The sequence below is a fragment of the Alligator mississippiensis genome, chromosome 3 (assembly GCF_030867095.1).
Source record: "Alligator mississippiensis isolate rAllMis1 chromosome 3, rAllMis1, whole genome shotgun sequence".
NCBI classification, from domain to species: Eukaryota; Metazoa; Chordata; order Crocodylia; family Alligatoridae; genus Alligator; species Alligator mississippiensis.
The window spans coordinates 80908040-80924660 of record NC_081826.1 but is presented as its reverse complement, the minus strand read 5'-3'; the positions used below and the strand labels follow the sequence as shown (position 1 = coordinate 80924660).

The following is a 16621-nucleotide window of genomic DNA, read 5'->3' as shown; positions in this document are numbered from 1 at the left end:
CTTTGTACTACAACAATCAGCCACCATCCACCTCAAAGTAAGACATACAACAGCCCTATGTTGGTTTCACTACCGTCACAGTAACTCTGGGGTTGTCTGCCAAATTTCCTTATAGTGCTAATAAAAAATAACTTCTACATTTCCTTTCAACTTATTCTCCCTGTTCCTATCACAGGTCTTTGACAAGGGACAGGGGTGTAGGCTGTAGCCATGCTGGTCTAACACAGGGCCGGGCAATTATTTTGGGTAGAGGGCTGCTTACTGAGTTTTGGCAAGCCATCGAGGGCCGCATGACAGGCAGCCAGGGGCAGATTAATATTAATTTTCTAAATTTTTTTAGGGGCCCCGTGGGCTGGATAGAAGGTCCTGGCAGGCCACATTCGGCCTGTGTGCCGCATTCTGCCCACCCTTGGTCTAAGCACATAGACAGACGAGGTTCTTTGGGTAAATTTGGTATCTTTTATTAGACCAACTCAAATAGTTGGAAAAATTCTTCTTAGCAAGCTTTCAGGTTTAAATGCTCTTCATCAGGCTGAGGAAGCACAGGCAGTTGGTATGTGCTCTTCTTGGATGGACGGAATAGTAAAGAAGCCAGAGGCTGGTATGCATGCAAGAAAGCCAGGCTTTCTTTACTATTTATAACACAACTGCCTCTGCTCCCTCTGATCCACCCCGGTGCCCAGAAAATGCATCTTTTCTTAGAAAGAGTAGGAAATTTCTTTAGGAATACCTAAGGGCGATGATGATGATGATAGTGATGATTTAAACCAGATGCATGCTTCACGTACATAGGCCAAATCTCTTTTCTTGATTTTTAGGAAAGCATTCATTGAATACATTGTCCCTAGAAGTGTGATAAGGTTCCAGCCATATGCTCTTTAACGTTTTAAATAAGTTTCCACTGGACAATGGAAGGCGGGGGAAGGACAAATTCTTGTGTGGAAATCCTGGATCCTGGGCCCAGTATTCCTATACATGTGGATAGCACTAGTAACATTTATAGTAACATTAAATGTATGGGCTTGATCACTCTTCATTACATTCACTCATTTTACACCATCATCCTGCTATTTCAGTGATGTTTACCCTCAATTTATACTGGTGCAAGCAAAGGTGTCAGTCTAGCCAGGTTCCCAGGCATTTTGTTATATATGTGACCCATCATTTACATCAAACTCTGGATACATTTGAAGTATCATGAAAATAGTATCTTTAATGTACAGTTTATATACTTACAATACACAGTTTAAACTTGTTCATATACATTACAGGGATATTTATTTGCACCTGGATTTAAATAATCTACCTTCAGCCTTTTCCAGAGAAGCCCAAAACAGCACAATTCCACAAAAACACACCTCAATTTATAACGGAAATATACTAAGCCAAGGATTTGGAGTTTTTGTGTTGCTTTCAAATGTTTACTTTGCGTAGATCAAAAAGGTAATTTAAACAGCTAAACATAGTTATTTTATATAACAACTCAGTGGAAGATTACCAAAGTCAAGAAGAATCAGAATCATACCAGAAATTTTAGTATATGACAGTCTGTTCATTATGAATATAGATGGTCAGACCTAAACAACTCCTGGACTACTAGAAGTTGAAGACATCTTTGCTAGAAAGGTGCTTTTTCCAAGGATACAGCAATGTACTTGCACTCATTCGTTACCCAGTATTACAAATACCTTGTGACAACACAGGTAACCTATTTATTTTGGCTAATAATGTATCAATACCATCTAGCTGGAAAGCTGAGGACTTCAAATGCTAATCACATCCAAAGAAGGTAACTGGGTGAGCTCGATTTTGGCAAGATCTTGCCCCATCCTATGCCTGTTAGCCTTGGGGGGCTAGTGGCTGTTTTGCAATGCATCCTTTTTGATTAGTGTAGTGTACACCCCCCAGTCCCCTAGACTCATTATGTTTACTCTCCATTCTACACAGACATGTCTTCAACCACAGCATCATCTTCCCTTTTGTACACACCTTAGCTCACTTCCAGTGATAAAGACCTAAGCAACTCGTATTAAAACGTATTTAGCAGGGAAACAGCTAAGTAGCTGTCTCAAGAGGAAGATGCAGCAGAAAGCATATCAAGTACTTTATAAAAAAAAATTAAAGAGAGGGACTTGAAATAAAGTGTTTTTACAATGTTGCAGCTACTTACACAAAGCTTCTCTTGAAGCTATTGTGAAACAAAGTCAATTAATGTGGTAAGATGGTGGCACCGAATAACCACATAAGATACAAAGCTGCTTTCATCCAGTTCTAGCTGAAAACCATATGCATTTTTTTGCTTCTATTGGATGGATCAAGTGTGTTTTGCCTAAGTTTCAAGTATAACCTACTTTTAATACAGCAAGAGTAAAGAAAAAAAGATAGCAAGATATACAATAACTGATTTCAGTTAGACTTTGGTTAGTCACAAAGGTAGCAATATAGAAGAATCTTAATTATAGGCACAATATGGGTACTTAAAAATCGACCTTTGCTTCTCCTAAATATACCTACCTTCTTGTTCTCCCTCGGGAGTATTGTTGCTGCCCCATAAAAGTCTCTATAATTTTCAACAGGTGAAGGGACTATTAGTACACATGCCACTGTGCTGCATAGGAAGAATAGAAAGCTCTTGCTCCAGAAGGTATACAACCGTGGATGGCATCCTGTTAACATTCCAGAACTGGCCCTTTTAAAAGAGCGTAGATACCAAATCATTAAATGAACCTTATGGGCCTGATTTCAGCTATTATGCACAAAAGAAACCCAAGGTTAAACTTATCAATAGCACTTTAGGAAAAGAAGGTGTTTCTGAAAAGCATGAGATTTTAGGGTCTAATCCTGCAGGGTGAATGGATCCCAATAGATAGAGCTAGTCTTGGAGAAAAACAGCAGGTTCAAAGCCACACGAAACAGCACAATAAAATCTGAAATGACAGAATAAGGTGCACTTTTCCATAAAGAATTTGTGAATTTGCTTGTACCTTGACTGATGTATATTTTGACTACATCCCTCAGACTAACAGAATAAGACACCAGACAGTCTTGGCTTGCAAATATGCTTAGATGCAAAATGATTTAGAGAGAGACTTAAAGTACAATTATAATTAAAGAATCTGACAGCCAAGTTGTAAAGACTCTCTCTTAGACATAAGAGTAGTAGTCAGAGTCAAAATTTGTTATAAATTTACTCCAAGTGATTACATGGAGAGGTAGGTAGATGTGTTAGTCTGAAGCTGGCAGAAAGCAGGGTATTTGCACCTTATACACCAACTAAATTGGAAATCTCTCTCTCAAATCTCACAAAGTGATGTCATCACCTCCCACTGACTAACACTGAATTGAGGACTCCCAGCACTTCACAAGAGGTGCTAAGCACATCTGAGAATATGTCCAAAACTTTCAGATTGAGACATTTTCAAATTGGTAGGAATATTCAAATAACAATGCTGTAGCTAACACGCATTAGCATGGCACTTTATAACTATAGATTTAAATTTCTGCACCCAGATTTTGAAAGCTATTTAGGCAATGCTTTGATACAGTTTATGTCACTTAAATGGGCAAGTCCAGTTTTCAAAAGCAAATTAAACTCTCAAATCCTACTGCCTTACAATAAGATGTATTTGACTAAGCCGCTTACTCCACTCAGGGCTGCAAGACTGTAGGCCTAGATTCTCAAAGGTATTTAGGTGGAAACTCTAAGTATCTAAAAATGGCTGAGAATGTAGGACCAAGCACTTCTTAAAAAACTGGGCCTGTGGGTCAAACTGGCAGCTTTCTTAAGCTATTCTGGTTGGAAGAAAACAACAAAAACAAGTCACTATAAACAGGAATTCAAGGACACACAACTCCCTCTCAAAAACAGGTTGTGAAATGAAGCCTGTGAACTATTTTTGGGAAAGGGTGAGGGACATGTGGTATGCTAGCTTACTATGCCTAAGACAGAACAAAACATTTGAAGGAACGCAGAAATAAGTCTCATTGGTCTTCCATTATATGTTTCAGCTGTGGCTATGTACTATGGACCTGATCCAAAAACATACGCATATTCCTCTGTCCTTCTGGAAGCCCTTTTTTTGTCTAAGTAGGCATTATGGAGGTATGGTATTAACAGGGAGTTAGGGGCTTGTTGCATGGTAATTTTGGATGGCTCCTAGATCTCTTAACCCCTAGACTGTCTGCACATTAATACCTTAAATTGGTTTTAAGCACTTGTTATGTGGCTCAAATTTACAGCACTCTAGGCCAGGATTCTCTCTGATCCACATTACCTAGCTCCTGGTCCATTAAGGTGTGGCCACTCCCCACAGATGCGCCACCCAAGGTGAAGTCCTGCAGTATCCTGGGATCTCTCAACCCTGAAGTATCCCAGGATCTCCCCACCCATGCAGCAGGGATAGAAGCCCATCCTGGCTCATCAGCACTATATTGGCAACTCACTACTGCAGCTCCTAGTCCTGTCCCTGCTGACCAGGCCTCTAACAGCAAGTCACAGCTGTGAAGAAGGACACAGTCAGAGAAGGTTTCTAAACTAAGGGTGCAACTTCTCCAAACATTAAGCTAGAACTAACACTGATCAACATTTATGCAGCTCACAGCGTAAGGTGCAAGAAGGCCCTTAGACCTCTCATTTTCAAAATCCATTAATGTTGTCTATAACAAAAGCAGGCCAAAAGGCAGGCAAACAGTATGCATCCAACTACAAATCAAAGCTGCCAGTTTCCCACAGATGTTTTAGGATATGGCTACACAGCACAATGCAGTACCATATGGAGATAGAGCTGTCTTGGGTACTAGAAGCAATACAGCCAAATTAGCACGGCACTGCCTGGGATAATAAACATGGAGACGTAACGTGTAATGTTCTGAGGCATTTACCATTATTAAGACAACCACCCTCTTTTGGAGATCAAACATTTTCTAACATTAACAAGTGAAACAACCAAAAATAGGTACCCTTCATTTTAAAATGTAAAAAGTTTAGACCTTCCATTGCTGAGTAACAGCTGGATTTAGTTAGGTTTAATAAGCAACAATTACACTCTGCATGTGCCTACGGACACAATAGTGCTTAGCTCTGAATGGTACCCAAAATTAATTCACTTAGTCTTTATTTATTCATTCAATCCTACTTGCACTTAGAAAATTGATTCAGAGGGTATGTTTTGAAACCCCTCACTATAAAAATAGCAGAAGTCAAGGATAGTTATTGATTTGTTGCATCAGTCTAATCTTAGCATTTGGCAAGAAACAAAAGACTCTGAGGCAGGGAGTTTTGATTTGGTTTTCTTTGGAGAGGGGGGTAGGAAGGGATAGATGGATGTCTAATAGGGTCTCAAAGGTGCTACTGCAATACAAATAGTAAAGCTGGACTTTGAATAAGGCATGACATGAGATCTGTACAGGTCACCAGAAGCAAATCCCCACTTAATGCAGTTCTGCAGTTGATAATACCTGCTACATCAGTCTCTCAAACCTTGGTGTACCCTCCTGCTTACTCTTGTTGCTTCTACCATGCTTCTTACATTTTCTATCTATGAAAAAAATTAAAACATAGTAGAAACACTTGCATCCCTGCTCAGGCCTCCAGAAACCAGGTAAAAGTACCACAGAAGTATAAAAAGGGCTCTAAGAGGTCAGGTTCTGACCAGGGGAGAATTCTTCAGGTGCACAGGGAGGATGGCTCCCTGAGGTGTGCAGGACTAAGGAGGCTCAAAAGGCAGCTAGAAGTCACCACTCTTTCCCCTGTGCTAGCACTTGGACCAGTTGTTCCATGCTGCATCTCGCACGCCTTGTCCATGTACACTTGGTTGTGCTAGCTTGGTTGTGTGCTAAGGAGAGAGGGCAGCTGGCATCACAAATCTACCCCAGAACATGCACATGCCCAATGTGTTTCTGGTCACTCTGCCCGACTCCTGCAGCAGCTGTGCCTCTACAGTGTGCCGTGCTTTCTAGGAGGGTACCAGCTGCTCATAGGACTGCTGCAGTGGGCAGAAGGCATGGGGTTGTCCACATGAATCTTCTGCTGTCTGCCAGTGGCAGCAGAACCCCTGTTTAGTTTGGGCAAGGTGGTGCAACTGCAGTCAGAAATGGGATGCTGCCACCACAAAGTTGCTCTAAGGGCAGACACATGCAGAGTTTTGCCATCAGAACTTGAGTTAGGCTGGCAGAATCAAGTATGTGCTGACTAAGCCTTGAAGATGTGGCATACAATTTCACTCAGGGTATTTAGAGTCCTCTCTCTGCATTTTTAGATCCAGCCTTTTATGGGAAGTTCAAGTGCTTTTGCATTTCACTTCCACCTCAGCAATGTTTTAGTTCAACGGGACTCTGCATAGTTGCAAGGATCTGCCTATATAGCTGACTGCAGTGTAAAGTGTAGCTCATGAAATCAGTATTTTCATCTTATAACAGCAACAAGAAAACTGGTTTTCTTTCTGGCAGAAAAGGGCCAGCAAAATGGCCCCCAATTTGTAGAAGACTCCACTGTTGCATTGTTGGGATCTACTAAAGGAAACATGCTATTTGATGCCCTTCCCATGAAGCCTGGCAGTCATGTTACTATTTCACTGATCTGACAAAGACACTTGAAATTTACAGATTATGAACTTTTAATTGAGACATGGAAATGGCAGATTGGTTCGGTAGGAATGATTTTCCCCTACAGACAACCAGATAAGGACGAAATGTTATCATCAGGGATAATGACTTATATTTTTTAATATTAAAAGGGTTTTGTTCAGGTGCAACAACACAGTAAGTTTATCCATGAGTACTTTACAGGTAGACTTTTGTAAAAGTATCTTGAAGAACATACTGTCTGAGCCTCACTTCAAAGCATTTGTTTAGCTCTAATGTTTTCTGCTACATTGTTGAAAAGGATGATTTTATAGATTTCAATGCATCCTTTAGTGAGAAACAGAAATTAAAAGAAGTCATAGCATGTTGCCAATTACTATTAAAAAAAAAATAAGCCCAAAAGAAACGCATTATTTTTTGCTGTTAACGTAAAACTGTAAACTGGATTTGTGTGTCTTTCAGCATTGATTATTCAGCAATAAATACTACATCTTAACAGACTACAAGGAGTAAAAATTCCCTTAACGTCCAGTTTTTAGCAGCTGCTGAATGTTCAGTGATGCACAAGGCACACTTCTATAAGGTTCTCTACATTTTGTATTGACATATAAAAGAATCTGTTCACCACTCAAAATTTTATCTGCATAGTAAGTTTCTTCTACTACTTCTATTTACAGGAAGGGCTTTTAGTGCAAAAAACAGGAAATGACATACTAGCCCCAGTGCTCCTAGCACGTACCGCATACAGTTTCATTAAACACCAGTCAGCATCACTGGACTACATCTTAGGCCGCCAGCCATTAATGAACTGCAGTATTTTCTTAACCTGCAATTTGCTTAGCTTAAAGTCTTCTGAAAGAATTTCTTCTGTAAGCTGAACAAGTAAATTGCCATCAATCTTCTCCGTAACAAAGAAAGATACAACATCTTCCGATAAACCAATGAACCTCAGAGATTTAGATACTTCCTCTATTGAGAGTCCAGAAAGGTCTGTAGGTGGCTGCCAGGGAGAGCCGTCGCCACAAGACCTTGGTGCTAACTGAAAGCGAAGCGGAGATGAAAAAGGGTAAGAAACAGAGAAAGCATCCTGCACGCCCTTTTTAACAAGGTACTGATCTTCTGACAGGTCTGGTGATCCAGTCTGAGATTCTTCTTCAGCACCATCTATTTTTAGAGGCAAGAGGCATAGGTCTACAGCTGGCTTCTCATCATTCATTTTCGGTGCACGAGGAGGTAAGGCAGGGCATGAATGGCTCTGCTTTGTATCGCCGACTGCCAGAGTTTTCTCATCAGTGCATTCTAAAGAGTAACTTGCAGACTTTGGACAACTGGAGATGGCATTACTGAACTCAGTTGGGGCCAGCTGTGAGTACCCGGCAGGGATTTCACACCCATCAAAGTCAAAAGTAAAAGGTGCTGGACTGTTTCTCTTTGGTGTGCCCGGTGTCTTCTGTCTTGGATAACTATAACTTCTGCTTGGATCCAGCAGGAAGTCATTCCTATTTAGGCCTTCAGAAGTTCCAGAAAAATGATTTGGCCAGGATAACCTACAAGACAGAGCTTCAGCTGAGGGGCTTCCAAAAGGCATCTTGCTGTCAGGCTCTCTTGATTCTGTTGTCACCACATTACAAGGGTAACAAGAGACAGGGGCACTCTCGGTTGGATCTGTTGGGTCACTTTCTGTTACACTGCTTTAAAAAAAATAATAAAAAAGAGTGAGTGAAAGGTAACTAAAGCAAAGAACTGCAAGTGCTTGAACAACATGTATATTTAATCAGGGGCTGGGTGTTCCAAACTAAACCTGGGAGAACATTAAGAACTGAGAAAGGTCACCTTGATTTATTATCACTGTTAATCTTCTTATCCCTCTGCACTTCGCACAATGTTCAAAATATCTTTAAAAAGTTGCCCTGGTTATTCTAACCTCACCAGGAAACTACATGCTATTCCTCACATAACCATTTTTCTCTCCCCTATCTAGTTTCTTATTCACACCACCAGGGTATAGGAGCAATCTTACCTGAAGATGCAGACTCTTCTAGACTGGTACATTTTTATCAACCATAAATATATTTATGCTAGCACCCAAAGACCCCATTCAAGTTTCAGTCCCCATTGTACTAAAATGTGTGCTACACTAACATGGAAGAGAGAATTCCTGCCCCAAAGGGTTTAAATTTAAAAGTTGTTAAAATACCACTCTGTTCATGACTTGAGATCCACAAAGAGCACTTAATGAGACGTACACTGCCATTTATGAAGCAGAATACAGAGTAAGTGAAAAAGAACAGTGATAATTTGGTATTATATAAAACACCCATTTAAATTTACAGTTAAATTAAGCTATGAAGGCAACTGTCTTTTTTTTCCCCGGAAGTGGACCCAAGGCAGGTCGCACTGCACTAGTCCTCAGTGATAAAAACTAATTACAGGCATTCCTCACTTAACGACCGAGTTCTGTTCCTGCGACTAGGTCGTTAAGCTAATTGGTCGATAAGCGAGGAGCCGCCCCTTGATACTGCGTGCCTTGGCTTGAGACGCCGCGCTGCCGTTTCCACAATACGTTTCGTACAATACCGACTGCTCGGAGAGCTGGTCATAAGTCCACGCGGTCATTAAACAGGTAGATCATTAAGTGAGGAGTACCTGTACCGTCAGCCAACAAGGCTGGACAGTTAACATCTAAAAGTACTGCATGAGTTTAAAACCAAGGGGTCAAACTTGTCAACAGTAGCATGCAACTTCCTATTAGAATCAGCTACAATGATATGGAGGGGAAAATCAAATTCTTTACCCATCATAACAAAGAGATGTTGAGGTGTGATCCTAGGAATTATGAACCCATAAAGCTTTAGTAAGAAAACTGGAAAATAATTCTGCCAAATATTAAAAACATATTTTAAAATAATGTATTTGTATCAGAGACAAACCAACACAATGGAAAGAACTATTTGAATTCTCATTTTTTTTTTAACTTGTAATTTAGCAAGCAGTCAGGACGGAAACTTGGGACATTGTGTGACAGTTCAAAAACTTCTACTGAATGTGCAGATGCGCTTAAAGAAAACAGTTAAGAGATAGGGGGCCATGTTTTGTGCAGGAGGAAGGCTTATAACAGCAAAGAAAAAAGGAATAACTCTTAACAGGAAAAATTCTCATCTCCATCTGCTTTCTAAGCATTTTCTTAATGATGCAATGCAAAGTTCTCTTGGCAGTGAACAGAATCTGGCCTTAGGGCTGTCTAATTCAGAGAGGAAGGTAGTAAGAGAAGACCTCACAGGAATGTATGAAACAACAAATGGCACAAAGAAATTAAAATTGGGTGCTCCTGTCATACCCTCTCAATATAAGAGCAAGAAAGTCTTCTGTGACTTTAAAAAAAGAAAAACAGAAACAGAAGGTATACAGCTGACAAGGTAAACATTTTCAGAACTTACACACATATGGTAGCATAAACCCACTGGAACTCAATGCCACAGGATATAACTGAGGCCCTTGTTCTGACAAGTTTCAGAAAGGTCATAGATATTTGTTTAGATAAGGGCAGACATTCAGTTATTATAGATTTTTAAGTCTTCATGCTTCAGGGTATGTGCAGACCTCTAAAAATGGGGAAATCCAGGAAAACAACTTCACCAATAAGCAGGTTATTAGAGAAAATTCCTCCTTGAGGGCTGCAAACAACTTTCCCTGGAGCACCTAAGACAACGACTGCCAGAAACAAAAACGGGCCATACATCTCCTGTGATTGGCAAAAAATATTAAATAATCTAATAGTAACTTTTTTCTGAAGTCATAATATACTTTATTCATTGTATAGAAGTTACAAGATAGTCACTTAGTCATGGGAGACCAACGGTACTACTGAGAAACAGTATGTGATCCTGCAATTCAGAATGTATACTGCACATGCCGTCTTCTGCATTTAACGTTTTTAATGATACAATGGAAACATACTACTAAAAGTTTTTATTTTAAAGTTAAATGCTCTTGAAGTTAGCTTCTATACTTCCATCTTGTGTTATGTATAATCAAGGTGTTACAGAAAATAGTAACTTCCATGTATTAAATAATAAATTAGCAGCTCTTGCTTACCCAAATTTGCCTTCTTTGGAAGATTTTAAAATAGCCACTTGCATAAATTAACCCATAGCAGGAAGAGTCAGTATACTAACCTTTTTTAAATAAACTGACAGGCTAGTTAAATGTAAAAATTAAATAAAATAAAAAAGCAAACACATTATGATTTAGATTCTGCAGCTTAGACATACATGTTGTGCAGTCCTGAAGAATAGTAGGATAGAGTCGGGCTTGGTGAACGTGTCTGTTGCCGTGCTGGTTTGATCGTACGAGGAGGAATGGAAGGACTTGTGGATGTGGGCTTTGTACTTCGTGGTGGAACAGGTGGAGCATTGAGGAGTCTGCATTCCTCTCGTACCTACATTAGAAGTGGAAGAGGGAAAAAAAAATATTAGCAAATAGCTTGAGAACCTGAACCACAGCGCTCAGCCAAATGAAATCTGTCAGTGCAAGTTCCTATATTTTGGAAAGAAATAATAAAAACAGTGATGGTAAATATAATATACGCTTGCCAAAAATGTCTAATCGGAAGTGCCTGCTAGAAGAGGGACAAGTTTACAAGCTGCTAACAAAGATATCTTATGAGGCAGTTATTAGCATATGTTTTAAGGTACTTTTGTCTCACTAGTTTTTCATCAGATGCTTTAAGAAAAGCCAAGATTTAAATTTATTAAAGGAAATTTTGCATAGCATACAAAGTTAGAGTAATGATTTAATATATTTTAAGTACCGTGCAATAAGGCTTATTTAGAACAATCTCTACTAATGCAGTTCAGTTACTTGTAATGATTATTCAATGAGACAAAGAGAATATCTAAATAGGCTTTGATACAACTTGACATAGTTCACAATTAGATCTATGAAAACCATCAAGGTCAGGACCAAGTCCCACCTTCTGTTTCTCAAATATACTTTCCTACCAACATATAACTTCTATCCCATAGGAAATATTTGTGAAATACAACTGAGGAGATGAAGCAACTCTACAGAATTGAAGCAGACTAATTTTAGTGTATGGTGTTTTACTTTGGTTGCCATTCTCACAGTTTTGCTGTTGTCCGTCATGCAGTCCTGCTCTAATGGTTTTGATGGAAAAAATATTTTGTGTAATTCTTTGTACCAGCCAGCAGAGGGCATGTCATAACCAGCCCTTCCTGCCATCCTTAATCCCTTAAAATACAACCAGTACATTCAGTATAGACTGCCATGTGGGACATGTTTCTCCTCACACTGCCAGGTCTGCTACACTGCCTCTCTGGAAACTTTGGATAAAAGAAAGTGATAGCTAATCCACAGAGGTCTTCATAAATTCTGCCAAAAAGATGCTTAGGTATATTTTAAGTTGAATCTCTGGCACAGAATTATTGACTAGTTTTACTGAAACCCAGTTCTACTTTAAAAGACAATATTAGTGTACCCCAGAAAGCAACACCCTACACACCATTATCAAATACAGCTACGGTGACAAGGAACCTTATTGGGTTTTTTTTCTTCTTTGTAGTACAAAGAATAGACTGAAACCCCAAAGCTCAGAAAGGAGAGCCTGAAACAGATCTCCTTTGGATACTTAGGTTCAGATCTGAGTTTTTGGTTTGGTCCCAACTTTTGATCTGAAAAAAAAATTAAAAAAAAAAATTCTGAGAGCAGGAAGAAGAGCAATATAGGAACATAAGGAAGTGTGGCTGGATGGGAGCACATGAGGATACCTATTCCAGCCCCCTGCTCAAGGCAAGATCATCCCTGACTACATAGAAACATTCAAATGATCTGAGAGATTCTCCCAGTTTTGTTTTCCTGGTGCAAAAGCTTACTGGGCAAGCACTGTACAATGGTTACAGGAGCCAGGCCAGTACTGACCAGGGAGCTTGTGCTGCTGACGCTACCCAGGCAGACAGCTCTTCTGCATCCATCCCAGCATGCTTTGAAGGATTCCATGGCTGCAAAAGACAGCAGACAGCAACCAAGTGCACAAGGCAGAGCTGACTGGCTGGCCACCCGAGGGGATGGCCAGCCCTTGGGGAACTCCTAGCTATAATCCCCACCTCCCGACCTCTCGCAGATGTGAGGTTCTGAAAAAGGACTAGAAATGTCATGTCAGTAACAGGCATATCAACTTCTATTCCAAATGCCTGCAATGAATGCCCATCCGTTCCACATGCACAGGCTGATGCACCCTGTTCCTGAACTTATTTTGTTTTCCTTGAGGCTCCATGGAGGATTTGGTGGAGAAAATCCTGACTGGTTGAACAGCAGCTCTGGTGGAGAAGGGAAACCCACAGATCCAGGATTTGTGGGCAGCATGGAGATGTGCCTCAGTTTCCCCATATTGAGGGTTTGCCTTTAAACAGGATTCCTTGGGACACCAGAGGATCTGCGTGGGAAAAACCTTATCTGCAGTGGTGGGGGAGAAGGGGATGGGGGAGGGAGGTTTAGAGTCTAGTTGGGTGGCTCTGGGTCCAGTCAAGTGGGTGAGGGTCTCCTTGGGTGCATTTCCCCCTTTTCCATAGGGAAAGTGGAAGGACCCTACGTCTATGTCTACCTCCTGATTCAGACCAACCACCTCCAATCTCCTGTACCTAAAGTACCTTGTCCACATCCCCCTGTGCCTGAACTTGCCTATTTCCACTCCCTCTGATGTCTGGACAACATTTGAGGGCTCTGGGAATGGTGGGGGCAAGGTCAACTGGTCTGGGTGTGGGGTAGGGAGTAGGGCAGGGTTTGGTGGGTCTGGGTTTGGCAGGGTCAGGGTCAAGCTGCACCGAGTCTTTGCGGGGAGAGAGAAGGAAAAGCGTGGGTCCAACAGGTCCCAGTCTGGCAAGGGTGACCTAGGGTGGTTCAGGTCTGCAAGGTCTGTGTGTCAGACCAGATGAAGACACAGACTGCCCAGCATCATGTGCAGGGGCCATAGTTGCCTCAACAGCCCGAGTCTCCCTGTAGCCATGGGACACAGCATGGGGATGGTAAAGGGTCCCACAGCATTCAGGAAACACATTTTCCTCCCTGCTTGGCTGGAGCACTAGAGCATATCCTGAGTGACACATAGTCTCCGCGGACCCATGGGGGAGGGAGCAGGAGCAAAGCACACTGGGATGTTAGACTTGCCTTGAGGCTTCTATCAGACAAGGTAAGTGTACAAATGTTTGGTCTCCGAGGAGGAACTCTTCCAGAAACAGCTTCTACTGGGTTGGGATTGGCTTATTTTTCTCCCAGAACCACCATTTTTGCTCCAGGAGAAAAAATCTTGAAGTCTTATCACTCGCAGTTTCTACTGGAAGAGCAGCAGCTCCTCCAGTAGAAAAATGAGTGTTTGTACATGACCCCTGACTAAGCCAACCCAGTCAACTGTGTCTCTAACCTGCTTTTGAAAGCTTCCAGGGGATGGAGATTCCACAGTAGCCTGTTCCAATGCTTGACTAACTCTTCATATGCAACATGAATTAGACTGAAGAGTCTGATAAATACAAAACTTGTACTGTTAGGTAAGATTTCAAGTAAAAGAATGGACTCAATACATTTATAGCTGTTTTCAGGTTGCTGGAAGCACTGTGGTAGCTCAAAGCTTTTGTTATTTTTGGCAAAAGCAAGTGAAAACATACAGATATCTTTTTAAAAAAAAAAAAAATGACTTCTTGCTTTTCAATGGAAGTTTTGAGGAGCCAAGTGCCATACCACACAAGGCAGATTTATGAACCTACAAATCCTTTCATTTAGAAAGACCCTCACCACTCCAGCACAGTGTGTGAAAGAGCCAAGTGCCATAGCCAAGATAGTTTCCATGGTACTTGGCTAAATGTGCCTTGTTGCAACAGTTTCTTCCTTTATTCATGTTTCAATTTGGTCCCAGTTGTACTTGAAATAAAAACCTAGTAATGATTCTCATAGAATGTACCAATGGAATTGATCAGGGTGTACACCTCTGAAGAAATCATTTTATTCACATGATCGGTCCCACTAGAAAAAATTGCTCAGAATTAAGTTGTTATGCACCTGCAATAACTTCCACCCACCTCAGAGGGGTCAGGCCCTTCACAAACTGCATCCAAGCATCTCAAAGATGTAACTGGAAAGGGAAATTCTCATTTTAGGGGAAAGTACATTTAAAACTGTATTCTTAAGTTTAAATGCACTGCAGAACTGACAACTTAGCAGCACTGCAACATGCAATTAGCAATTAAAGTGATTTAATTTATTTTAAAAAGAAAAATGTGGAATCTTTTTGCAATCTGCTTTAGTGCTTTCAAAATGCAATAACCCATTTAGTATTTACGTGAAATTGAAAATTAGGGACTGGGATATTTCAGCACATTTCTTCCTTAATTCAGAACAAGTTAAAATTACAGTAAATGCCCAGCAGCACAAAACACTGAAATAAATCCGACTCCAAGGGCTCTTATTTGCTCTCTTTAAAAAATAAAATCTATTTTACTTATGTTTGTTGTTGAATTCAGGCATAAAACTCTTCAACCATTTTAGTGCTGCGCCCCAAGGATGCCTAGAGACTTAACTTCTTTCCAATTCAGACTCAGCAAAGTTAATATGGCATGCACCATGTACCCACAGGGTTAGGACCATTCAACAGAACTTATTATATACACAGGATGGTCAAGGGGTTAAGACATTTTTTACTTAAAAGAGTAAGACATTGGCACAATGAACAGCATTTATGATGCATCACCTTCACTAAACTAGTTCACAGACAGGTTTCTCCGTCAGTTGGCCCACACATTGGGCAGACTCAGATTTTAAGAAAACCAGTATAAGAACAGTATGAACTGTAGGTATGTCTACATGGCATAATGCGTAATACTCCACACAGATTCCCATACCCAGTTGTGCTATACTGATCCCTGAGCTGAGCTACCTACCTGTGCCATGCAGGCAATGGTTCAAATGTTATGAAATACAGCAGAGCCAATGGGGAATTTTGTCCTTATTAGGTTTGGCTCAAACCAGCGATAAATCCTCATCTCACGAATAGTAAAATGGACTAAACAGAGTTTGGGATGGACGAGGGAGGGAAAGAGTTTGTGTCAAGGTCTATGGGAATCAAGGTACAAGGAAATATCTCCTTAGTTAGTTACTGTTTCATTATTAAATGGGTTCTCTTTAGTTGGTTACACTAGAACTATCCAAACTAGCTAGTCCCTATGCTTGTTTTGTTGATCTTAGACAAAAAAAAAAAAAAAGTTGTTTCTTCAGCCCTTGAAGAGACCTGGAAAAATCACATTCTTCATCAATTTTGGTTTCTTCAGCTTGAAAGGGTCTTATGCTGTAGACCAGTGGTTTTCAAGCTTCCTAAAGTCACTGAACCCTTCCACATCACTTCTGCGGCTGCAGAACCACTACCCACATCCCACGAGCTGATGTGCAGCCAAGCAACCCAGCCCGGTGGCAACAGTGGCACGCTGCCTCCAGGCCTGCTCTGCCATTACTTCCAGTCTTTTTGGGGAGGAGGGCTACAGAGGACCCACAGTGTGCTGTGGAACACAGTTTGAAAATTGTGGATGACTTCTACCTGACTCAAGAAGTTTACGGGCCAACAAGAGGTAAAGCCTGCTCAACCTGGTACTGGCTACTTGGGATGATCTAATTGGCAACCTAGTGATCGACGGGAAGCTGGGTGACAGCGACCACGAGCTGATCACCTTCACCATCTGCCGTAAAGCTGGCAAGTCGGTCAGCAACACTGAAGTCCTTGACTTCAGGAAAGCTGACTTTGACAAGCTCAGGAGACTTGTCAGTGAGGCCCTGAGGGACCATGACCCCAGGGGGAGGGGAGTTCAGGAAGAGTGGTTGCTCCTTAAGGGAGCGATCCCCGATGCACAAGCAAATTCTATTCCATCTCAGAGGAAAGGCAGCAAGGAGGGCACAGCAGCCCCCCTGGCTCTCCAGGGATCTAGCAGACCTCCTGAGGCTAAAAGAAAGGCCTACAAAGGATGGAGGACAGGATTCACCTCCA

The 16621-nt window shown here is 41.2% G+C and overlaps 1 protein-coding gene across 3 annotated transcripts in view; it reads right to left on the bottom strand.

Moving 5' to 3' along the window:
• Positions 1 to 1193: 1193 nt before the first annotated feature.
• GAREM1 (GRB2 associated regulator of MAPK1 subtype 1) overlaps positions 1194 to 16621 on the bottom strand; it is a 143272-nt gene continuing 127844 nt past the window's right edge. For 2 of the 3 annotated variants that reach the window (XM_006258655.4, XM_059724139.1), the window contains 2 exons: positions 10854 to 11020; positions 1194 to 8273 (listed from right to left, as the gene is read on the bottom strand). In XM_006258655.4, coding sequence (XP_006258717.1) covers positions 7361 to 8273; positions 10854 to 11020 — 1080 coding nt within the window. In that variant the 3' untranslated portion in view covers positions 1194 to 7360. The remainder of the gene's footprint in view (positions 8274 to 10853; positions 11021 to 16621) is intronic. The other variant, XM_019498662.2, reaches the window with a different exon arrangement.